This window comes from Rhinolophus sinicus, linkage group LG15 (assembly GCF_036562045.2).
Source record: "Rhinolophus sinicus isolate RSC01 linkage group LG15, ASM3656204v1, whole genome shotgun sequence".
In the NCBI taxonomy this organism is placed as follows: domain Eukaryota; kingdom Metazoa; phylum Chordata; class Mammalia; order Chiroptera; family Rhinolophidae; genus Rhinolophus; species Rhinolophus sinicus.
The window spans coordinates 33,896,840-33,921,944 of record NC_133764.1 but is presented as its reverse complement, the minus strand read 5'-3'; the positions used below and the strand labels follow the sequence as shown (position 1 = coordinate 33,921,944).

The window sequence follows — 25,105 nt, the reverse complement described above, 5'->3', positions numbered from 1 at the left end:
AAACAAAAAACAAAACAGAAAGTTCTCCTAGGAAGCAAACCTGTTGTTTTACCGAGGTTTGCTTGCTGTACCGGACGCTTCTCTCACCGTACACGCCTCCTGTAAAGCTTTCTGAGGACACCGCCTCCTCTCCCTGTGGCCTCCTCTCATTTTGGGTCCCTGGAGGGATGATGGGAGGGTAATGAGCACTTCTGGTTCCTGTTCTTCATTGTCCTAAAGGACTTGTGGTGGCCTGGTGTGGAGTGTGTGTGCACGCGTGCATGTGTCTGCTTTGCTTCTGGGAACAGGGAACAGGGCAAGAGAGAAACAGATGGGCCCCCTGAGCTTCCCCTTGGCCTGGAAAATGAAAGGCGGAGAAAATCGTAATAAAAAACGGAAACAGCTGTGGTGGGACAACAGCAGCTTGTGGGGTGGGTCCCAGCCTGAGGGGGGTTGCAGTCTGTCAAGATTCTGCTCCTAGGCGGGTTGAGTGTCACCAAATAGTGTGCTCAGCATGGATGTTGCCCACTCCCCGGTCAGCAGAGCTGCCCTTCGCCCCTCCCCCGCCTCGTCACTCACCGAGCCAGACTGTAAAATGGAGATTGGATTATCTTTTAATACAGCAGAGAAGAAGACTTGCAAGTAAGCCCCCTCCCTGCTGCTGGTAGTTAACTGTCTGTGCCGTCGTTCTTTCCTCCATCTCATATAAATTCCACCAACTTGGTTGAATCCTGGTCGGTGCTGGGGTCTTGGCAGGTACAGCCAACAGCAGGTCAGCACACGGCATCATTTTTATCGCCTCTGGACCAGGGTGATACACTGAATAGTCAGAAAAGACATTTAGTCCTTGGCTCCCTTTCAAAAGCTGTGGGACTCGTCCTCCCCAGGGACTTTTGAGTCGGGGAGCTCTGAGAAATCAGGAGTGAAAAAGGGTGTCAATAGCACATCAGCACAGACAAGCGTTTCTGGGACAGAGGACTTTGTCATCCTCCCCCCCATCGATGATGAGTGGCAATTATAGTTTCAGTTAAATCACTGCAGTTGTAATAACGTGCAACCTGGCGGCGTAGAGCAATCTAAATGCTAGTCAAGTGGAAGATGGCTATACAAATCGGGCTATTGATTCTTTTTTTGCAGTGAATCAATTTATTTGTTTATTAAGTAATCTTTCACTTTTCGTGTGGTCTTTAAAAAGCCATACACGTTCAGATGATGAATTTTAGAAGCCAGGGAACTCCTGACTATCAACTCTTGATTCACACAACTCCCTTGACGATATTTAATCCAGGAACATAGTTCGCCATAATTTATTAAAATGACTTCTTTAATGGGGGTCTTTCCCTACTAGGTGTGGGGTCCCTCTGTACCATTAGCTTCCAGCATGGAGCCTGTCAGCTGGCAGACGAGGAAGAAACATTTGTTGTCCTGATGGTTATGACCTCTTGAGCAATATGTCTGAATACACCAGAGCAAGACAGTTCTTTCCACAGTCTATGCCCGGCGGGACCGTTTTTGATTAATAGCTATGGGTGCTGGCCTCTAGCTGGACAGCTGAATTTCATTTGGCCTCATGTCCATTGATCGGCTCTTACTCATGGCTGATTTCTGATACTCTGTTGGCTCAAGTTACTTTCCTGCCATCTTCATTTTGTTGTCTGGCATGTGGAGTAGGCTTGGTTTCAACAGTTAAGCATTTGCATTAGGGCTGAATCGAAATGACCAGAAAACACCGATGAAAACTGGACACAGAAGAGTCTTGGTGAGGATAAGGAATCAGGAGCAGGGGCAGAGGGGAGACTTAAAAGTGCCTTATTATTATTATTATTATTATTATTATTGTTATTATTTTTCAAATCCCGGAAAACAGCTGCAGGTGGAGGATAGGATGGATTTCAAGAATTCTCCATGGAGGCAGGGGTTCAGACAGGGGCCAGCTGGGTGATGAAATCAACTCAGAGGTCAGATGTGTGCTCATGTTCAGTGAAGGCTTCAGAAATTTCAGGGACTTTCAAAATTGGCTCTGGAGAGAGTCAGAGCTGTTGACTGGGGAGCCGGGGGCTAGTGCATGATCGTTCTGGGACGCAGGGGCCTCAAACGTAAGGGGAAATACGTCTCCAGACTCCTTCCTCTATCTCTGTTTTGGGGAACCCTACAAGAGAAGTGCTCTTTTTTTTCTGAACTTACAGAGATGAAGGATACTCAGAGGAAGAGTAAATATTACCCTTTTAAGGGGCTTTAAGCTGTAAATGCGAAAGCTCCACCAATGTCATCTTTCTACAAAGCCCTTTATCTGCATGTGGGTCAGATAAATGTGGGTCAGCTCTCCACAGGTCAGATAATTTAGGGTAATTTGAATAAGCACCACCTAGAAGTTCCGATGTTTATTTGGGCTTTTAACATTTCCCTCCATTATCCTGCCTTCTTCCACCTCCCAAGCTGCCTGTCAGGGAGCTGAGAGTCTCATATTAGACACTCTTGGATTCCCAGTTCTCTTTGTCTCCAGCTGGACCTGGGGGACAAGTACTGTTGGCTCCCTCACCGTGCTTGGCACGCCCTATATGGGTCTAGCTGGATTTATACAGTGCAGAGACAGCTGCAAAAATGAAAAGTCATAAGAAAAATGGATATCCAAACTCTTCCCATCCAAAGAAAGGAAATAAACATCTGGGTTCCAGAAGAGTGTAGGGGGTCGTCAGATCTGATGTCGCATTAATTCTGTAATGCAAAACAATGTGCAAGAGAATTACATTGAGGAAAAGGGGTCATTGGAAATGCAAAGTAAAAGCGTGAGATACCATTTCACACCCACAAAAATAGGTGTCAAATTTTTAAAACCTGACAACAAATGTTGGTATTGATGCAGAGAAACTGGGGCTCTCCTACATGGCTTTGTGGGGGTGTGACATGATTTATGTACTTTGGAAAATGGCTTGGAAGTTTCTTACAAGGTTGAGCATTTATCTATTCTGTGACCCAGCAATAACATTTCTAGGTATTTTCCCAAGAGAGATTTATATCAGCTTTATTCACAATAGTTCCAAATTAGAAAAAATCCAAACGTCCATCGCAGGAAATGGATAAACACATTGTTGTATCTTTATACGAGGGAATACTACTCAAGGAGAGAAAAGAACAAATTACTGATACCTGGAGCACTGATGCTTTTACGCAAATTACGTTGAGCAAAAGAAGCCAGATAGAAATGGGTACAGACTGTCTAATTTCATTTACATGAAGTTCAAGAACAGGCAAATCTAATGTGCAGTGATAGAAATCGGACCAGTGGTTGTCTTGTGGGAGATGGGGATTGACCGAAAAAGCGAATGAGGAAACTTTCTGGGATGATGGTTATGTTCTCTACATTCATAGGGGTGGTGGTTGCTCAGATATACATACACATTTACCAAAATTAATAGAGTTATACACTTAAGATCTATGCATTTCAATGTAGGTAAGGTTTTTTAAAAAAAACAAACGCAATTTTCACCTCAATAAAACAAAGGAGGGGGGCAGAGTCAGAAAAAAGAAAGGCAATCGGTGAAGGATGATTTTTGGAGAGTTGTTGCCACATAACAGTACCCATCCTCTCTTCACTGGGGAGGCGTGGTGGTGTTATGCACTAACCGCAAGTTCAGCCAATGGCGCTTTAAAAGCGGTTGTTCACACAGCTTTGGAATGAGTCAAGAAACACGGAGAACTGGTGCCTGTCTCAAGAGTCCAGGTAACTTGTGTGAGCGGTGACTTCCCTTAGGTAAGCGATGTTTTTCCACTAACCCGATGTGGTTCCCTGGGAGAGAGAGCAAGTCTGGGATCATGTCAGGTCCTGCTTGGCAGTCACCTGCTGGGGCAAGGAGACCTCACAGGAAGAGGCTGGAGGTGTTCTGAGCATGCTCACCAGTGCGATAGGAGTTGAAACTGAGCAGTCTGAGGAGGACTGTATCTGCCTGAATCGATACAGCTGCACAAATGGGGAGTCCTGAAAGTGCCCCAGGGGAGAACAGGCAGCTCCAATCAGGTGCCTGGCCCCCCAGGGATCCCGGCGTCAACCATCTACTAGGATCCAACAGTGAGACGCCATCTAGATAAGTGTCCTTTTCACTTTCTCCTCCTCTCCGTCCTTGCGTGTCCTATCCCCTTCGACTCTGTTGGGCAGACAGGAAACAGCAGCAGCGAGCTAGTGGGAATGGGGGCAGCGGGACCATGCAGAGAAACCCTCTTCCCCACTACAGGTTTCCACCAGAAAGCCATCATGAGTTAAAGAGCAAAGACTTAACATGAAGCCAGTTTAGTTATTACTTAGGATGGGGCATTTCAATGAGTTTTTAAAAATGTGATAATTCCATAACCAGAGGACATTTTATTTTCTGAGAATGCTGGGAAGGGCCATGTTCTCAATCCCCCAAGTTTCAGCCCCACCCCCAGTGATCACTTAGGGCCAAGGGAAGATCCCAGCTCCTGAATAAAGTCTAAAGAGACAGTAAAGGCAAAATAAAGTTGCATTTGATCACAATCTACACATTATGCTTATTTTCTACTGTAGGTTCATCCACACGCACGTTCAAGTGCCCAAGAAGCAGTTTCAACTACTTCCCCACATGCCACAATTGGTTCAATGGCACCACCTGTCACCTTCTCACCAAGGACAGAGCGCAGAGGTCATCCTTAATTCCTTCTTCTTTCTTGATCTACATCCCACCACTTCTCAAATTTTGCCACTTGTCCTCCTAGAATCTCATAAGCACCCCCTTTTCTCCCCTATATTGCCACTGCCCTGTCCTCAGCTCAGGCTTTAATCTCTTCTGCAGTGGACTATAGAAGAGACTCTTCCGTGTTCTCCCAACAAAGTAAAACATCTGGATTGGTGAAGGGGGAGTCATGCCTTCGTTTTAGCACACAGCTGCTCTTGTCATTTCTCTTGTTAAAATCTTTCTAAAGTTCCCCATGATTCCACCTCTGCTTATCTCTCAGTGAATTCTCTGCCATTTACCTACCCATATCCACGCCTAGTCACACCCAACCAACTTGTATTTGCCTCAAAATGTGAACCTCTTTCATATCCCATGGTCTTGCATAGTCCCTTCTCTGTGCCTCAGTGAGCCAACTGCCCCTTTCTCCAGCCCGCTTTCTCTGCCTTCCATCTTCTGTATTTTTATAGCATTCTCTGCACACCTCTAACTGAACACTATTGTTGGTTTAATTACTTGACTTCCATCCTTTTTCTTGTGAGCTCCTTATCTTATTAGTTTTGGAGTCCTGCCCTGAAATAGTAAATATTCATCAAAATATTCACTTAATTGATTATTTAACTACAGAGTAATTGATAACTTTTTGCCTCTGAACCCCTCATACTCAGTTCCCACCTGAGGATCTGGGGGAGTAAAAACCGCTTAATATATCAATGAACTCACCAATAGTTATTGACGCTCCTGTTATGTGTTGAACACTTTTCTAGGTCCTGGTGATAAATTGGGAATAAGACAAAGTTCAAAGCCTTAGTCAGAGGAAACAAACCTGCAAATGACTAAAGATAATTTCAGGAAGTGACGTGGTTGCACAAGCAGACAGGATAGTGGGAGAATGACTTGGATTATGGCAGTATGGACCACTCAATCTAGGATGGTCAAGTAAGGGTGATCCCAAGGAAGAGATGACATTTGAGCTGAGATCTGAAAGACAGAAGGGAGACAGGGAAAATTCTGATGAAAAGGTGCTTTCGGTCAGGGAAGTAGCAAGTACAAAGGCTCTTAAATGGCAAGGAGCTTGAGAGATTTGAGAATGAAAAAGAAGTTGGGGGGGCACAGAGAATAAGGCAGATAAGGGCAAGAGAGAAGGTCACAGAAGTAGGCTAGGGCTAGACTGTGTGGGGAGATGGCAGCAAGCCTTTTCGGAAAAGGCCAGCTAGTAAATATTTCACGCTTTGCAGGCCATGATCTCTGTTCCAATGACTGCATTCTGCTAACATAGCACGAAAGCAGCATATGTGATATATGTAAGTTAATGAGCATGACTGTGTTCTGATAAACATTTATTTGTAACAATAGGTGATGGGCAGGATATAGTCTATGGGCTGTGGTTTGCAAACCCCTGGAGTAGGGCACAGCATCCTTTGTAAAGAAGTTGGGTTTTATTCCAAGTGGCTAGGTTTTGAATAAGGTCAGGGAGGTCATATGGTCATATTTTGCTTTAAAAGGATTCCCCGTAACAAAATTTGCAGCATAAGAATTTATTCTCCTTTTCCCATTATGAATTCTATTTCATATTCTCTTTGGGAAACAGGACTTGGGTTGGGGCGTGGGGGTGACAGATAGTGGGGTTAGGCAGTCAGTGGTGGTTGTCTATGCCAGGTACTAGTTTATGTGACTCTCGGTTAATTGCTTAATCTCTCTGAGCCTTGGTTTCCTTCTTAATAAAACTGTAATAATAACACCTGTCTCTATGGGTTATTAAATGGATTAAATGAGATCATGTATATAAAACATCTGTCACAGTACCTGGCAATGTAAAGGCTCGATGATGTAAATCCCCTTTCCTCTCTTTCCTTCCATTGAGCCTGTATATGTCACGCTCCAGTCAAGACAGAGGTAAATGTAAAACTTGGTAATTAAGTTCACAAAATCAATTGCACAATTACACTATAAGTGAGAAATCTCTCACCATCACATAACCTGGTGATTTGGCTACTCCAATAATGAACACAATTTTAATTTTAATTAACAGAAGTACTACAACTTCTGGTTACAAAAGAGTTGAATTTATTTGTATTCCGTATTAGTCAAACCAAAATTGGTGTCCTGGAAATAATTCTGGGCATGCTGATTTGAGGGGAATGCTAGTAAGTGAAGTGCATTCAAAAAAGAATGACAAGTTACGGAAGGGTTTGGGAACAATATCGGGTGTAAAATATATTGGAGTGCATAGCACGGGGAAAATACTAAAAGAAAACTTGAAAACTGTACAAATAGTTGAAGAGCTGTCATTTGGAACAAAGACGAGACTCACATCATATTGGTGTAGCAGTGGGTCACCTTGCACCATTGGCTCAAGGAAACTGCTGAGATATGATTTTTCTGCAGTTAGTTCTCCATGATAGGAGAAGTGAGTTCTCAATCCACGTAAGCATTCTAGAAGAACTGAGGAGACACACCAGCTGAGATGTTGTAGAAAGGATTTTTGCAATGAGAGCACAAAATAACGACCTCCTATCATAACTTCCAAATTTCTGATCCCAAATTTCTGATTCCATAAACCTGCAGGGCATTAACTAAATCTCTGGAGATTAAGAGACCCTCTTGGAGGAGCATCTCAGATCTTATTCCCTGGCCTAGGTCATCAGCTTGGTTCAAATAAACTCTTACGAAAATCCCCCCCCCCCCCCCGAAAAAAAGAGAGAGGCCCTCTTGGATACTAGGGACTGGATCCTTCTCTTGAGGTCTCTGGTAAACAAGGGGATTGTGAGTTACATGAATCCGTGTTTCATCAAGAGGTAGAGGGACTGATAGAGGGTTATTGTCATGGGCAAGAGGGAATGGCTAAGGTGAAAACAGAGTGGGTGACTTACATGTAAACTGGGTCAGAATAAATTTCATATCACTGAAAAATGGATGGACATTAGGAGAGAGAACAAAAGAGTGCAGGAAATTCTCGCCAAAACCAGTCCCTAACCCGTCAACTACCCCGTCCCATTGCCATCCTAGACTATGACGCCGTCATCTCTCACCTGGATGGCTTCAACAGCCTGCAAACTGGCCCTCATCAGTTGTCTTTTTTTGTTGTTGCTTTTATAGCACGTGAACAACAAAGCATGAGGGAAGACTATTTGTTTTCTCCTGCCTTCTCTACCCTAAAATGTAAGCCCCATGAGGGCAGGGGCTACGTCTGCCTTGTTCACTGCTGAATCCTGACCTACAAGAGATGTTCCACAAATGTTTATGAGAATGAGGAGTAGGAATCTTCCTACGGTGGAATGTGGCCACCTGAAATCATGGAAACTGGACTAAGTTCAATATAAAATCCTGAAATTTCAAGGGATATGTCTAGCAGTAGCTTCGAGGTACTGTACTTATTACCTGAATTTTGCCTGGTTGTTTTGAATGAACGCAAATCTGATATTGCCCCTTGTTGTATTTGTTCTCAAAATAATTGTTCTTCAGCTATCAGGAGTAAAAGAGTGCTAACTTGTGAATGATAGAAAAGAAATAGCCCAGTTAGGGTTCAGCAAACTTTTTTTCCAGCTGTTAGCATCCATGGGGGCCCCTAAGAAAATGCAGGGGAGAGGTGGCGTAAGAAAGGAAAAAAGAAATGAGTAGGAAGGGGCAGTGAAGAAATGGGGAGGAAAGGTAATTAACATTTCTTGTGGTCTTTCTTTCATTGAACCTCTATTATACCCGTGAGATAATATCTTTTGAGAAATGAAAATCATTTGCGTCTCAGAGGGATAAGAAAATTGTGTAAGCTCAAGTGGTAGAAAGCTGTGGTAGAGATTCCTAATAATGGATTCTGTGACATTGCTTGGGTCCACAGACATGATGAAAGGTTATATTTACAAAGCACCTACTAAGTGCCAGGCACTGTTGAGAAGAGAAAGAAAAGCGTCTTGCTTATAGCCTCTGATGTCATATGGTTTGCTGTCCAATGGATCCAGGTTTTGTGGGACTTGACGCTTATCAGTTTTTTGTTTTTTTACATAAGTAATTGCTTTTATTTTATTTTTCTATTGTGTCTTTTTTTAATTAATTTTTTTGACACCCTTTACCATTCTCTACCTCCCTTACTTCCCACTTACCCTCTGGCAACCACTAAACTGTTGTTGTGTCTATGAGTTTTTATTTGTTTGTCTTGTTTGTTTGTTGCTTTCAGTTTTATATCTCACATATGAATGGAATCATATGGTTCTTGACTTTTTCTGTCTGGCTTATTTTGCTTCTCATGATAATCTCAAGATCCATCCATGTTGTCGCAAATGGCAGTATGTCATCTTGTCTTATGTCTGAATAACATTTTCGGGGCGGGGGGTCTTCAAGAAAAAGAACTTAAATTTAAAATTAAAAAGTACAAGATTAATTATAGGGCCTTAATAGGAGTCTGTGCAAGTGACGAGTCCTGAAGCTTTAGTTTCTTTGCTGTCATAGTAAGTCCATCTCTGACTATAGTAATGGTCATCAATTAATTTAAGTTAAAAAGTGTCACACTGATGCCTCAAAAATCTGGATTTTGGAAATCAGGGGAAGAGAAAGGATAGGATGGAGTTGAGGTGGGAAAGTCAAACACACACTCAAACTAATCCAAAGGGGCCATTTTAGTAATAGCCCAAAAGACTGGCTCTGAGTTTTAAATTCCCTTTTGTTTATTCCCTGTGGTTAAAAATTCCCTTTTTGTTAAAATAGAAAAAAAAAAATAGTGCAAATAAACAAATAACCTTGGATCTAAATACAAGCCTCTTCTGGTCTGGAGGACTGTTTCCTAGGCTTCTAATAAATGCCTTGTTGTCAGGGTGATAAGCTCTGCATTTCTGGATTTAGACTAAAATTTCCTCTAAGATATTTTATAATCTGGTGATATCGGTCTTGGACTAGATATGGTTGATGATGGTGAGCGGATTCAGAGATGCTCTCTCTGCACTCTGGTGTGGCTTGTATTTTTCCTGCATATCAGAATCCTTTGGAGAGCTTGTGAAAACCCTAAACATTTGCCTTTCTTCCAAAGCAGTAGGAATCCTGTATAGACCAGGAGATTCAGAGCCAGTCAATTCTCAGACTGCTCCATGCTAAAAACTGTCCTAATAACAATACATGAGATGAGGGAGGAATTATCAACATTCTTAACAGAAGGGGAAACTGAGGCCCAGGGAAGGAAGCAGCTTGCTCTAGGTCACCTAGCAAGTTTATGTCTTAACAGGATATTCTGGCTTTAAGAAGGTCTGCCAAAGGTCACATACTGAGGAAAAGAGGACACTTCTAGGAGTAGAGAGAATTATCTAGCAAACATTATAGATTTGTTGGGAAAGGGGTGGTCAGGATGGAATGGTGTGTATTGATTTTAATGGACAAAGGGATTTGGGCGAATAAAGGCAGAGAAGAGTTCAACATCACAGAGACTGTTGAAAATGACTCTGCAAGTCGGTAAGGGAGAAAAAAATAAAGAGATTTTGTAAGAATGGAAGATAGACTCTGGGCTTAAGCAAATGGGATGTTTATGGCACCAGCAAGCAACAGAATCTGACGCCTAGGGTGGGGGTGGGGGGCAGGGAGGTATTTGTGCAGCACTCAGCCCATCACAGGCCCTCAATCCATGTTTGTTGAAGGAATTTGCCAAGGAAGCCCAGTACTAATGTTGCCTCGAATTGATAACTAATCTAATAAGCAAAAACAGACAATGTGAGGTAATACCAGAGAGTTTGGATGCTGGTTCAGACTCAAAGATGCAGGCCCAACAGTAAAACCAGCCTGAGGTGAGGAAGGAGACCAGCCCCCTTGGAGACACGTCCCCAATCAGCTGGAGTGGGGGTGGGGTGTCTCTGTGTAGGGGTGGGAGGGAAGGAGTGATTTCATCTGTTTAATGAAAAATGACCTGAACGGTTCTCTGATCCTGGAAACTCCCATCTAACTGGGGCCAAGGAAAACAGGATTAGGTCTTATTACTTCTACGATAGCTTTGCGTCTTCTCAGAGTGAGTTAAACTGGAGAGAACAGAAAAATAATCTCATTCCGTGATCCCTGCAGATAAATTCTGAATTATTTAATGGGTTAATAGAACAGAAGTCACTCTGGTCCCCTTCGGACACTGTTTTACTTTGGTTTCCTTTGCCTTTTAAATGGACAGCCCATTATTGGGTAACAGAAAGTTTGCTCTATTGAATGCAGACAAGCTCTATTGAAGTCAACCCCTCTGGCATTCTGTCTTCTGACAAGCTAGTGATTTCAGGTCTAATATTCCCTCCTGACTTCTACAAGGGAACAACTTTTGCCCTGAAGCATGAGGTTGTTAAAACCACAACAAACATTTTGCCTGAGCAGGCCACTACTGACATGTAATTCTCTTTGTGACCTACTGGGGTGGCACTTGTCAAGATTTTTCTGCGTGGAGTTTTGAGGACTCAGTCTTCTCTTCAGTGCTGATTTTAGGATTGCCAAAAGTGCACATAAAAAACAAAAATAACACAGTGATCGGCATGGAACAACTTCTTTTGGGCCCAAATTCTTCAAATCATCCTTTTGACAAGAGAACAGGATGAATAAGTACATAGGGCAGTTTTCTTTTTAATGCAATGTATATTTATTGTAAACAATAATATACAAAAAAAGAAAGAAAAAAAAAAGGAAAGTTTCACAGAGAGAACAAAAGGTCTGGGGGGAAACAAGGAAACAAACAAAACACAAACACAAACCAAACCTTACCTAAAGACAAAATATGATTTAAATGCCAGGTTTTTTAAGTTACAGAAATACTTTTTAAAAGATCTGCTTTTATACAGAAATTGAAAGATGCCATATTATAAGAGTGCTTTAAGATTTTATTCTACTGACTTCTAAACTGTTAATATATCTTTTTTTAAATAAAAAAAAAAAAAGTTTGCTGTCTTTTTTAAAAAGCAATCCTCAAACTCTCCAGCCACAGATGTAATTAAGAATTAAGGTCTGTCAGTGGGCCGAACCCCTCCCCCTTTCCTCCCTCTCTCCAAGAGAACATGCAGGGGAATATACACGCTTGCATTGTTTTGTATCACTACACACACACGCACACACACACACACACACACTTAGGCAGCCCAAAGATCTGTGGCAGAAAACACTGCAAATGACTCAGTGATACACTACATTTGCAACCTCTCATTTGTACAAAAAGAGAAACAAGTTTCCAGTTTGTTTTCAACAAAAACAAAGAAAAAAAAAAGACGGACAAAAAGGCATTTATACAAATCTAGGACAAGGAATCCAAAGAAACTTGCTTTTAATAATAAAAAAGATTAAAGAGATAAATAAAAAAAAACTGGTTACAGTTAAGAACATAATTTAACAACAGATGACCATACCCTTTGAGGAAGGCTCCAACAACCTATTTTAAAGAAGGTAAATTTTAAAAACAAAAAAAAAAGGAAGTTTTTTTTTTTTTAATTAAAACCTCTCCTTACAAAATAAATAATTTTAGCACGTGGAATGTCTTGAAGGTTAACCGCTGGTGTTCAGAGAGGCACAGGTGACAGTGTAAGTGAGAGGATTCTAGCATCTGTGTTCCACATGGGGCAGGGCAGGCAACCAGGGGGCAGTGTGCTGGGGCACTTAACTGGCTGCTGAAACATCCCCAAAACAGATTTCGTCTCCTTTGCTTGACTTTTGCTTCTTCTTTCTTACGACTGCAATGAACAAGCAAATACAGGAGGAAATGCACTAAAAGAGCGCGAGTATTTTTCAGCAGCATGGTTTTAAGGCTCAAGGTGTTTTTCTCGTTTAAAAAAAAATATATATGATAAAGCTTACCAAATGCTTCTCTAGACTAACGTGTACTTCCATATTTGCAAAATAAGGCCTTTATTTTCCTAAGGCAGCTCCTCTTTGAATCAGAAAGCCTGAGGCATTAAGCAAAGCTAACTCCCCAAACTGATCACATAACACAAATTTGTGTTTTTTCTATGTTAATACAACACACACATTTTTTTTTTTTTTGTAAGAGAAAGCAAATCTGTACAAAAATACTCTGGTCGCAAGAAAAGCTAGGGCACATTGTTCAACTAAGTAGTTTAGCTGTTGGAAAAATAAGAGCATTTAATTTTTTATCTAAAAATATGTATAAATCCCCTCAAAATGGTAATGAATCATACACAGTACATACTAAAAATATTTAAAATAGAGAATACTCCTCACAGAGGACTTTTTTCTTTAATTACTGCTAAAAAATAATTACAAAGTCCAAACAGGCAGAGAGATTGAGCAAATTGGTCACACGATTCTCCCATCATCCTCCACGCTTGCTTCGAAGGTTTTCAAGCTCAGTTTCTTGTCGATTCCGCTGGTCCATCTAGCCAAGAGTGGCCTGGCCACTGATTCGCAACGCCATGGAAATGCGTTTGGGTAGCTAAAGTTTCTGTCTTGGAATCTGGGTATGAGTTGCCTTTAGCTTAAATGTCTTGAAGGAATAAGAAAAAAAAAATTGCCAAAGGAAGTTCTGGTTATTTCTTTCTTCGGTTAATTTTTATGATCATCACGCCAATCACCACCCTTTGTGTAAGATCTCCTCAAGGTCTGGTGAGCTGTGTGTACACGGGCTGTTCCCAGTGCTGGGGGCTGTGGGTCTGCGGGATGGAAGGGACCCCGGAGGTGTCGGCGATGGGGGTGTACATGGGCCGCTGCGCCGGGTTCATGTAGGTGAAGGTGGAGTAGAGGCCGGAGCCCTGGCCGGCCGCGTGGCTGTAGTAGGAGCCGGAGTTCTGGTGGTCTGTGTAGTCGTACTGCGAGCGGGTGATGGGCGGGTAGGAGGGGCTGTAGTGCGGGAGGTTGAAGGGGCTGTAAGCGATCTGCTGCGGGGAGTGCTGCTGCTGCTCACTGTAGTGGCTGGGACTCAGCTGCTCCGTCTTGATGTGCGTTCGCTGGGACTGGCCCGGCTCGCTGCTCAGCGTGGTCAGCGTGTGCGCCTGCTGCTGCTGCGGGGGCGCCGGCTGAGGCTGCGGGGGCGCCTGCTGCTGCTGCGGGGGCGCCTGCGGGGCCTGCGGGGCCTGCGGGGGCTGCTGCGGGGGCGGCGGCGGCGGCGCCTGCTGCTTGGACATCCACACGTGGCCCGCACCCGCCGGGGTGGCCGCTGTGCTGCTGATGCCGTAGCTGCCAGTGTAGGTGACCTGGCCGTGCGTGGCCGGCACCCCCGGGTGGCCATTGGGCGGCAGGTACTGGTCAAATTCGTTGACATCGAAGGTCTCGATGTTGGAGATGACGTCGCTGCTCAGCTCGCCGATATCCACGTCGCGGAAGTCTATGGGGGGTTGTCTGCCCCCCTCCGGCAGGGGGCGCCCCTCTCGCTTCAGGTCAGCCTTACCCGGCTGCACATCGGTTTTGGGGGTGGTGGGTGGCGTCGGTGGGCCCTGGGATTGCCCTGCAGGTAATAAAAGCCAAAGAAGCGAAGGAAAATCAACAGGGGCTGTGCACAGGCTCTAATCTAGTTTTAGGAAACCCCACCTTCCCTCCCTGCTAAAGTGTCACAAGGCCCGCATCCGCGCGGATGGCACGCTGCACTGTAGAGGAGACCCTGAATGATTAACCCGCCAGTCCACACTGGGCAGGCTCCTTTGTTAGAGGAGGGTCTGAGGCCAGGAGGGTCCGGAAGACCAAACTGCTACTTGTAGAAGAGCCCCATGTGTGCTTTTGGGGTGGTGGAGCAAAGCGAAGAACGGAGACGTCCTGTAAAGCTGTAAAGGCGTTATAGCGCGCAATAAAAATTGATCTGCTAGGAGGTAGGGGTTACGATGTGTGTGTGTGTGTGTGTGTGTGTGTGTGTGTGTGTGTACACGCGCGCGCATTTAGGGGCTTCGTGGGGCCCAGGGCAGGGAGGGGAGGGCGATTAAGTGGTGTTTCCCTCCCCGGGGAGCGCAAAGTCCCTAAGCAGAGCCTACTAGGTGGAGGTCTGGGGGTGTGCCAGGCGGGGCCTCGGATGGCTAGGCTGGGGAGTCGTGGGGGGGACTCACCCGACTGCTCGCCTGGGGAGTGCACCTCACTCATGCCGGAGGAGGAGTGCGGCGAGTCGGCCTGCAGCGCCTTGAAGATGGCGTTGGGGGAGATGTGCGTCTGCTCCGTGGCCTCCTCCGCCTCCGTCTGTCCGTTCTTCACCGACTTCCTTCGCCGGGGCTGGTACTTGTAATCCGGGTGGTCCTTCTTGTGCTGCACGCGCAGCCGCTCCGCCTCCTCCACGAAGGGTCGCTTCTCGCTCTCGTTCAGCAGTCTGGGGGCGGGGGAGGGGACACAGAGAAAAAGAGAATGGGGAGGGGGGTCTGTGAAATTCTCAGAGCTGTCAGGGCGGTGGGAGGGGGACGTGACCCCGACCTCTCCGCGGCTTGGCACACAACCTTCGTCCTCCCTCCTCCCAGCTTTCCAGCCACTGCCGCAGCTCATAACTTTTCTTTAAAAAAAAAAAAAAAAAGTAAATGAAAAAAGAAATCTCAGTCCTTTTAGTCGGACCTGAGCGGTTACTCCGCGCCCCGCCCTCTCCCCTTCTCTTCTATTTTGGAAACCCTACAGTTGAAAATAGCTTTCTCGGCTCCCACTCTAAATGCCTTTGCTACTGGAGTTATCCCCCGCCCCAACAGCCTTTAAAAACTTTCTAAAAAACTACTTAAATCTGCTAGGATAGCCTCCTGACGCTACCCCCATCCCCTCCGCAACACTGCGCCCACCTATTTCCAGCAGCCTGCCTCCTCCCCTCCCCTTCCAGCCGTGGGGACTCCTCTCGCCGCGGTTTCTCCCCCACCCTCCATCCCACCTCCGCGGGTGGAGGGCTGCGCCAGAGAGCACAGTTCCAGGGAGGGAGAGGCAAACTTCACCTCGCACTCCAGCCCCCATCTTGGGGTTGAACTTCATATCAACGGGAGGTCAGGGGGCTGCCCCCTCCCACCGTGTACCCTGTACGTCGTCTCCTATCCTCTGGCTAGCTCCCTTCTCCTCCACCTAGATCCCCCCCCCCTTCCTTAGAACAATCCAACAAGTTTGTCAAACTCTGAGCCAAGTTACACCTCGTCCCCACCCCCTCCGGCCCCACCCCGCCTGTTTCAGGATCATAATTCCCCCCCACCGGGAGGGAGGCCGGACACAGAGAGCAGGTCCGGGCCAGCGCCCCACGCCCCGCGGAGCCCACCCCGCCGCGCCGCCCTACCTCCAGAGCTTGCCGAGCGTCTTGCTGAGCTCGGCGTTGTGCAGGTGCGGGTACTGGTCCGCCAGCTTCCTGCGCGCCGCCTGTGCCCACACCATGAAGGCGTTCATGGGCCGCTTGACGTGCGGCTTGTTTTTGCTGGAGCCGTTGACGCGCACCGGCATGGGCACCAGCGTCCAGTCGTAGCCCTTGAGCACCTGGCTGACGGCCTCGCGGATGCACACGGGGAACTTGTCCTCCTCGCTCTCCTTCTTCAGGTCTGGCTCGCCCTTGGGGAACGTGTTCTCCTGGGGCCGCGTGTTCTCCGTGTCAGAGCCGGATCCCGAAGGGCAGGGAGAACCAGCCGAGTCCTCGGACATGGTGGGGCTGGGGGCACCGGACAGGCCCTTCTCCTGCTCGTCGGTCATTTTCATGAAGGGGTCCAGGAGATTCATACGCGGGCCCAGGGCAGGGGGCGGGTGGCCGGGAAAGGCGAGAAGCCGCTGCGGCTCGGGGACTCGAGGCGCGGGCTCCTCTCCCCTCGGCTGCCCGGACGCGGAGCGAGCGGCTCCCGGGGAGCCTGGCACCTCACCCGGCTGTGGTGGCGAGCACTTGGGAAGGCACGGGGTGGCCAGCCCGCAGCTGCCCGCTCCAAGTGGGGGGAAGGCGAATTGGTGAGGAAGAAGAGGAGAAGGAGGAGGGGAAGAAAGAGCTAAAGCGGGGACGTTTGTTCCCCTTTTCTTCTCCTGCAAAGACAAGTTCCTGGGGTGAAACTGGCAAGTCGCTGAGCCACGGAAGTTCCCAGTCAGTTTCAAGCTCCGCTCTCTGCTCTCGGACTCCCAGCCCAGCGGCTCTTTAATAAATACTCCGCCTCACCTTAGAGACCTTCAGCCAATCACAGCGTGGCATTTCAGGGGTTGGCAGGCATCTGATTGGATGCGATTTTTGGGGGGAGGAGGATTGTGGCACGGGGCTGGGTGACGGGAGGGGAGGGGAGGAGCAAGAGGGGAGGGGAGGGGCGGGGCGGGGAGCGCTGCCGCTGGTCCCACTGCCGGCCTGGGGGGTGGGGTGTGCTTCGGGGAAGGCGGGGGACCAGGGACATCCAAGTGTGTAAGTTTGCCGTACTCTCGTAATGTCAGAATTTTGGTGCCGTCCCCACGCGAATCTTTCCGTGTGCGTGTGCGTGTGCGTGTGCGTGTGTGTGTGTGTGTCGAGACTAGGATCTACCCCCACCTCCAAGCATTTCTTTTCACTACTTTCTCCGAGATACCAGGGACTTAGCTGGAGTTTGCAGTATTCGAAAAGCAGTTGCTCCTTAACGCGCAGCCCAGGTTACGCGCGCTCCGTACGGAGACTGCCTCCTCCGAGAGTGCTTAGAAATGGTCTTTTGAAGCAAATGTTTTGGTGACTCAACGCCCGCTGTTCCTCTGTAATAATCCATATAAATAGATTAACATGCTCTGGTTCGCCGGGGCTGGTGCGGCGGGTCGGGATTCTGCTGCGCTCTTGCAAAGGGAATCAATGAAAAACCAGAGCTAAGTGCGGGCGAAGGCTGGCGGCTGTGGCGGCATCACTGTCCCGCGCTCGTGAAGCCATCCCGCGCCCCGCCGACCTTGAACTGGGACAAGTGCTTCTCCAGCCCCCCAATCTCCCACACCGCTGACACGCCTTAGTGACAGGGCCACTGCTTTGACGTTCTGCTCTTCACCTCTCGGCCGAGTCAAAACGTCAGCAGAGTTGCCCCTGGAAAGAGTTTGCAAACCGCTCTGGCTTTGAGAGATCGAACGTTGCGAATGTGGCCGTCCCGGGCCGCCAGGCTGGGGCCGATCATTCGTTTTGTAAAAGGCCAAACAAATGGGCACCGCCGCAGACAAAACAGCCCTCTTTGGCGGAGTCGCGCTGCTGGCTTGCTCTCGTCCTCCTCTACAAACACCTGGAAGGGCGAGAGCCTGTCGTCCAGACTTCAGTCCGATCCTTTTTGTGACTCGAAGACAGTTGGGAGTTCTGGGGGAGGGGAGGAGGGTGTCTGATGATTTCAAGTGTGATTTGAGCACAATCTTTGTGTTGACACGAATGCTTAGAGTTTGGTTGGGTATCTGTTCTGGGGAAGAAGAAAACCCTTAGTCGCCTGCGGGTTACACGTCTTCAGAATCACAAATATACTCACAACTATGGAAAAGTCTTAATTTTCGACTCCCCCCTTTCTGGCTCTCGAAAATGTTCACCCCGATTTAAATTATTGCTATTGCGAATCGGCCCGCATCATATCAGAGACTTGTTTGTTTCTAATTTGCAAATCTTGCAAATAACAAGATTTAAAAGATTTTTCCTTGAAGATATTTTTTTAAAATCTCATTTTCTCTAGTTTTCTTCCGAAGAAGTCGACATTTCTTATAGGAAACGGAACTCTTCAGAAGGTAGTAAGTTGCGACCCTGTTAAGTAGTATTTACTTTCTAATCGAATGCAATTCACAATGGACGTCTCTGGTACCTTATAGTTTGTTTACACGTTTGAGAGACCTCTATAGAATAGTCTTGTCGTCGTGGTCGCGTGAATATGCTCGGAAAGTATAAGACCAACTTAATCGTTTTTTGGGAGAAAAAGTCCCGTGTAGTATGGATTGATCTGTGTCCTTGGGAGGGGACATTTGTGAGTATAACTGTGATTTGCAGACACCTGACCCAGGAGAAGACTCAGAGGCCAGAACTTGGGGCAGAAGTTCTAACCAGGGCGTCTGTATTTACCTGCATTTTATTGTAATCCCCATGTTTACTGGCATAAAGGCAGTGAAGGCGACTGTGAGTTTAAGATATTTTGGAATATTTCACTAAATATTTGTCAAGATAGATACGTACATATGTAAATATATTTAATACAGTTATGTAATAGGATATAGGTAATATATAGCTTTTTTAACCATAAGCGACGGTGCTTTATATATTTTCTGTTCGTTTGATGCAAGCATTTTGTATTATTGTATCTTTGAAATTTTATGATAAACAGTTGACTTGAAAAAATGGGCTGCAATTTTCAGCTGTATCCAGAGGGGGCGCCAAAAGCCTAGAAACGTCTACCTCACAGAAACTGCAGGAACATTTTGATGATGGTGGTGTGTTTCACTCAATCAGAATTGCTTTGCTGCTGAGATTTATCTCTGCAGAAATTCCTACACGATATTCCCTGTCGTGCGGATGCACCTCTGGGCATCCCGGTTAGGGGAACTGGGAGGTCCGTGTCTATAGAGGGCCGGACAGAAAAAAAAAGAGACTTCTAGATGCCTGACACGAAGAACGTATTTTGCACAGAACGTGGAGACTGAGACCAGAAGAAGGAACCCTCCCCCCCAACCCCCAGTCACCCCCTAGGTGCCAAACGTTGCCCTCTGCTTGGCGTGTCAGGACCAGGCCGAGTCTGACGCGTGGGCACCATGGGTTAGCCAGTGGGGCGGTCCTGCATTTCTGCAGGGGCCTGGGTGCCAACTCCTCCGTCCCCATTCAGGGGCTCAGTTCACTCCTGCGTGACTTTCCCGGGTCGCCCCTGACCTCTCTTCACTGCCCCAGGAAGACGCTAGCAGTCCCCGACCTGAGGACCTGAATCAGAGAGAGCCAGAGGGAAAGGCACCTTTTCCCAGTGTTGAAGTTCCATATCGGGAAACTGAGGCTGTTGGCCCAGTTTTAGCCGGAGCTTTCTGCCAAGAGCTAAACGCGCCGGGAACCCCAGTCTGGTGGGGCTGAGCGAGGGAAAGGGCGCTGGTCAAGGAAAGGGTCAGGCACCAACGGCACTTCGCGCGTCAGCTACGTGTATTTGGTCCCCGCTCCAGAGCCAGCGCCGCGAGGTCTGCCGCCGGGAGCGGAGACACGGAGGTGCGAGCAGATCCCAAGGGGGACCTCGGGAAGCTGAGGTCTGGGATTCCTTCCTTCTTTTTCGGCGTCCGGGGCCGGCGCCGGGCTCAATTTCCCCAGCCAGAGCCGCCAATCTCCCTTCGTGTCTACGCGGGCGCGGAGGCAGGAGCCCAGAGTTGTTGGCGCAGAGCGAGTTTCTCGGGCTCGGGGGGGCGGTGCAAACACGCCGTGCTAATGCACAGTGCAAGGGGGGTTTCCGACTCGGGATGGGGGTGGGAGGGGTGGCGGATGGGGTTCCCTTTACCTGGGGAATTAAGGACTACAACATCCCTCCCCAAAATTCCTAAGCAAAAGTGGGGACCGTGTCTAAGTCCGATTTCAGCAGGGATGCTCGTCCTAGAAGAATTTGATTGGAGTCAGCTGCGGAGTCTCCCAAAGATCTCAGCCCTGGGCAACGTTTTCTATAGAAGTGCTCAGAGACGGGGGTGACCCTTTTTTTCTGCCAAGTCCCCGGGACCCGGTTCCCTTCAGTTATTTTTACAAGACCCCAACCCCGGGCGGGACCTCAGGTTCCCGCGCCCTGCGCTCCCGGCCGCTCCTCGGTAATTGGTACTTTTCACTGGGCGTGGAGCATGTTTGCCGGTGGATTTTCACACCGGACACCACTTCTCTGGAAGGAGCGGCAGGTAAGCCGAGTCTAGGACAGACGCTGAGCTGGACAGCAGCAGAAAAAAGGAAAAGGAAAGTGCCAGTAGCTTCGTAGAGGTGCAATAAATATCTGTTGAACAGTGAATAAATGTGACCTTTGGACATTTTGCCCGAGGGTTTGCCTGTCCCCTCACAGGCCTGTAGACCTAGAAACACGTTTTGAAAACACAGGTGACGGTCTAGTCCTACATGTATATTTGTCCCCAATCAGGAGTCCTACGTAGGGAGAATCTCTGTCATGTGTTACCCAGGACTGTACGATCCAGGGCGCCCCCATAAAACTGCAGGCCAAGAGGGGGCTTTTCAGTTTTCTTCCCTTTTCTATTTTGAGAGAGAGAGAGGGATGACGTGGACAGGAGATGTCCGGTGAGAGAGGCGTGAACCTTCAGTGGGCTCTCGGGTGACCCAGCAGGGATGTGGGGCAGCGGTGGCTGTAACCCAGCGGGGCTCCCCAGGGGTGCGGCCCGGAGCCACAAGTGACAGGACAGCTGGGATTGTCTGGGACTACCGGTTGGCTATCGGAGGGGAAAAGGACCGGTGGGAGTGGGGAGTTCCAGTCCCAAAAGGGCTATGCTTCCAAAGAAAGTATGCTCTTTTAAAAAAAAATTTAAATCCTTTCCCCCAAATATCCATCTTTAGTCAGGGTACATACAAGGGAGCTGCGCGTCACGCGGATTCCTCAACGCGTCTCTAGAACGGCCTGCGGGAAATTTCTTAGGCCAAGTTTTTTGTTTTGTTTTTTCTTCTTCCCCTTCCCCAATTTTCCTCTTTTAAAAATCTTTCAGGCATTTTCAGCTGAAGGTGCCTTCGCCTTGCTTACTTAAAAATACAAATAAAAGAAGCGCTCCGCACAGCGATGCCTCCTTTGCCGCCAGCCCCGCTGCACCCGGCCAGGGGGCTCGCTTCAGCCCCATGACCTTCCTGCGCGTCGTGGATTCGCACCTGTACCTCCCCCTCCCCGCGTCCCCTTCTCATTACCTGGTGTTCACACCAGGGAGGGAGCAGACAGAACAGAGCTGAGATGCTCAGGGCTTTTGTATGGTTTCCCGAGTGGACAGTGGACTCTATAGCGATGGCTTCATCTCAGCCTGAAGGGTCTCTAACCAGCTGCTGCCTCTAAGATGTCCTATTGGGTGGGTGATTATTTCGGATCTTAAGTAATCGGGAAAATGTCTCTATCAAAGCACGGAAAGGGAGACAGCTATTAATACACAATTCCGAAGGTAACTGAATTGAAGACGATGTATCTTTTGTCTTTTCTCGCAAACCTTTTCTATCTCAGCAGCACCCGGGAGGTCCCTGGGGCACAACGCATCTCCCTGGTTCCTCAAACCTGTAGATTTACGGGGGCCAAGCCCTGCGTGCGTCCTTTCTGCTTCGGCTTGGGCTCCGCTCTGGAGCAGCTGAGCCCAGAGCGGGTGGCAGAAGCGCGCAGCCGGGTCTCCTGCCTACTGGTCGGAGCTCCGCGGCAGTGCATTCTGCCCCAGGGTTCCGGGAGGGCCAAGGTCATGAGGTCAGCCCCCAACTTTGGAGTTTTCCGAGAGTAAAGTCTTGAGGCTGGGGGTTCTGGCCATGGAGGATTCTCGGAGCTGTGATGTCACAAAAACTGCAGGGGGTCGTCGACCAGAAAACCTGGTTCAGCAGCCCTTGGGCTTCGGGAAGTTGGGGCGCAAGTAACCCAGGGCCCATAAGGCTTCGTGCCTCGTCACTGTTTATTTCAAATTAATTTCTTGGTGCACGTTGCTGTCTGCAAGCTTGCAGGAAAGACAGGCTGCACTAGTATCGGATTCTGTCCCAGGTTTGTTTGAAGAGAAGTGTCTCTGGTACTCCCCCAGCTTGGAATAGGCAGATCAGGGATTTTGAGAAAGCAGGTTTTTCTTTCCTTCTCTCTATGACATCTTCTCCCAAGACCCCTTCCCGGATGTAAAAAATATTAAGTGGACTCTTCAATGGCCTTTTATCTGTCCACCCCCACCATTTTTATTTTATTTTATTATTTTATTGATGAGTGTGAAATTTAGCCTGGTATAGGAGAGAGGGACAGGGTCCCCCCCCTCCCCCCGTTAAGTCATTAAGACCCAAAAAGTCTCACAGTGTCCCTGCCACTAACTTTAGGACAAAATGCATTTGCATCTAAGGGGAACAGGCAGATTGTTCTCTTTCACACCGAACCATAGGACTGGAAGCTGCTTCTCCCCCAACGTCCAGGTTGGCTGAACTGTGAGGGCAGGTCTCCAGCCTGGACTAGGCATAGACTGATGGCAGAAACCTGCTTCCTCTTGGGGTGCTCCTCAAGCCCACAGAACTGTCAATTTCGGTTGGCTAAGGAGGGCTGTCTTTTTAGTCTCATCTGACTTAATATCCACATGCAAAGCAGAGGCAAGTAAGCAGTTCCTCATATACTTTAGAGGTGGGGTCACTATAGATTCAAATATCAGGCAATTTATTATTCTTCAAAAACCAGATAGCGTCTGAGAGCGCCCTAAACAGAGGCACCTTGCCCTTAAATGGTCACTGTCTTCGAGCAATGAAGACATGTCAAAGGTGGAGGTGTACCTCTCAGTACTTGGGAGAAAAGGTGGTGTCTGACTGAGGGTTGAGGTGTCTCTCTAGTCGGAAAGGGAAGCAGGGTGGGTGCCCTTGGTTCAGACACTGTCTACCCAGGCATTCACCCCACTCCTCTAGGGTCCACTTCTCCCAACATACCTGGCTCCCGGCTCTCCTGAAGGAGCCCCCATCCAGCTTTCCTTTGAGCTTTTACTGTATTAAATGCACTGAGGTATCATGGACAGCAGACCAGGTGCTTGCTGTCCAGGCATGGACTTCAGAGGCTGTGCAGGAACTGGGTCAGTTGGTGTGAGGGGTCCATAGGTCTGAAGGATGGAGTGGAGTTCTGGGTAGAGGAAGTGCACACAGAGGAGATATCCTGTCTGTCCTCTCCATCCTATATCATTCCTTGTCATTCTGTCACTTGTCATCTCTCTCCCAGTTAGCTCAACATCAACCAAATATCACATGAGGGCTTACTATGTGCCTAATATCCAAAGGGAACAAGATTGGGTCCCTGCTGCTACTGTCTCCATGTCTGGTTTCCCTCAGAATTCCGCCTCTGTCAACCACAGCCTGCTTTGCCCTCTGGGCTCACTGTTCTGAGACTCTCTCTGTTTCTGCCACGCATCGTCCCTTTCTTGCTCTGAAAGAACAGAGGTCACAGAGCTGCCTCCCATCCTCGTAGTTCCATCAGAGTTGCCGGGGAGAAGTGGTCTGCAGCTCCCGGCCCAGTGTGGGGTTCCTTCCCAACCCTTGGCCCTGGGAGTCCCCTCTCTTGTTCTATACCTGGTGATGCTGTGCTGCTCTTTGCCCGAGCCGCCATCTCCCTCCCCCACCCCCGCCCTTTCTTGGTCTGAGCCCAGGAATGCCTTGTAGTGTGTGGTATGCTTCACTCTCTCTTTGGGGGACATCTGCCAACCAGCACAGTGGTGATGACAGTTTCCAGATGATTTTCCAGGAGCAAAGAAATCTTCTGGGGGAGGAGAGTAGTGGCATTGGCCAAACGCTGAGTGGCTGAACACTGTGGTTCCGGAAGCGGCCTAGGGAGGTGGAGTTTTGTGGGGTGCCAAGATTTCTCTTTCCCCTTTAGGTTCTGCCTAAAGCCAACGTCACTAATTGCTTTTTATATTCTTAGCATTTGGAGGTTCTCTTGGTTCTGACCCTCCTGCAGGAACTGAGGTCTGAGCAAAGCAGGGCTTTGGGGTGATATTGGTGGGGCATTAGGCCCACCTTCCTCGGCCCAGCTCGGCCTGAGACCTGCTTCAGCAACTCTTGGGTTCGTATCATCAGCCAAGTGGACTATGCTGACAAGGCAGAGGGTGCAATCGAGTCTGAGAGCGCCCTAAATATACTTTCGTGGAACAATGGAGACAGTCTCAAAGGTCGAGATGTTTCCCTCAGCAACTGGGAGGAAAGGTGGTGTCTGACTGAGCGCCCCTCTTCCCCAGCCTAACTTCACTGCTGTCAGGGGCTCTTTGATTTTTCTTCGAGCAAGCCAGGACGTGGGAGGGAGGTTGCCTTTGAGACCTAAGCATGGGTGCAAAGAAAAGATGAGATTCTCCTTTGATTCTGAAAAAGCCTCAGCAATGCTTCCTGGCGGGGGGAAAGAACTATTGATTTGCCTTCATTTGCTCCTTCCTTGTCAGGGAAGGGTGTCTTTCCCCCATAAAAGAAAAAAGATGTTCTCTTTGAAAAGAATGGGAGACTCCTTCAGACTATGGAGTAAATGACTATTAAGGCTTAGTCTATTCTTAGTCTATGAGGAAGTTAGACTGTACTAGGGGATAGAGATCCAATTCAAGTGCTAACCCCTCTATGAAGACTTGAGGTCTCCCTAGGAATAGACATTTGCTTCCGTGTCTGTGTTCTGTTCGTGCGGGCCTCTTTGTGTTGTCATTTGTCCTTTGTGCATATACGCTCACCACTAAACTGATCTCCTTGAGGATAAGGACAGAGTGTTATCCTCTTTGTATCCCCAATCTATGTGCCATATAGACTCTGCTAAGTAAATGTTCAGTGAAGGAATGAATGAACAAAACTTAGCCAAAGCAATGAATACCTAATGGTAGATTACAGCTATCAGACACACAGTGGGATACCTTCGCTAGTTAGATGGGCTGTCTTTGTGACTCCCCTCAGAATATGTCCTTTTGATGGCTGCCTATGCCACTTACAAGGAATTCTGCCCTTGTCCTGGAACTCT

General features: G+C 47.9%; 1 protein-coding gene and 1 long non-coding RNA gene across 3 annotated transcripts in view; one reads left to right on the top strand and one right to left on the bottom strand.

Moving 5' to 3' along the window:
- Positions 1–11,908: 11,908 nt before the first annotated feature.
- Positions 11,909–16,643, bottom strand: SOX9 (SRY-box transcription factor 9). The gene is made up of 3 exons (XM_074319689.1): positions 15,826–16,643; positions 14,645–14,898; positions 11,909–14,055 (listed from the first exon to the last, which is right to left on the bottom strand). Exons 1-3 carry the CDS (start codon positions 16,254–16,256, stop codon positions 13,208–13,210), a joined length of 1,533 nt encoding a protein of 510 aa, XP_074175790.1. The 5' UTR covers positions 16,257–16,643; the 3' UTR covers positions 11,909–13,207.
- A 234-nt stretch (positions 16,644–16,877) lies between these two features.
- Positions 16,878–25,105, top strand: part of LOC109451890 (uncharacterized) — a 43,910-nt gene continuing 35,682 nt past the window's right edge. Inside the window, exon 1 of one of the 2 annotated variants that reach the window (XR_012492192.1) lies at positions 16,878–16,911. This is a non-coding gene — a long non-coding RNA (uncharacterized LOC109451890). The remainder of the gene's footprint in view (positions 16,912–25,105) is intronic. The other variant, XR_012492191.1, reaches the window with a different exon arrangement.

What these genes read in the sequence shown, in the direction of transcription:
- SOX9 (XM_074319689.1), bottom strand. Translation starts at nt 16,256, where the DNA reads ATGAATCTCCTGGACCCCTTCATGAAAATGACCGACGAGCAGGAGAAG. An exon ending in ACGCTCGGCAAGCTCTGGAG is followed by an intron (nt 14,899 to 15,825) that starts GTAGGGCGGCGC and finishes CCCCGCCCCCAG; the next exon opens with ACTGCTGAACGAGAGCGAGA. An exon ending in CTCCCCAGGCGAGCAGTCGG is followed by an intron (nt 14,056 to 14,644) that starts GTGAGTCCCCCC and finishes TATTACCTGCAG; the next exon opens with GGCAATCCCAGGGCCCACCG.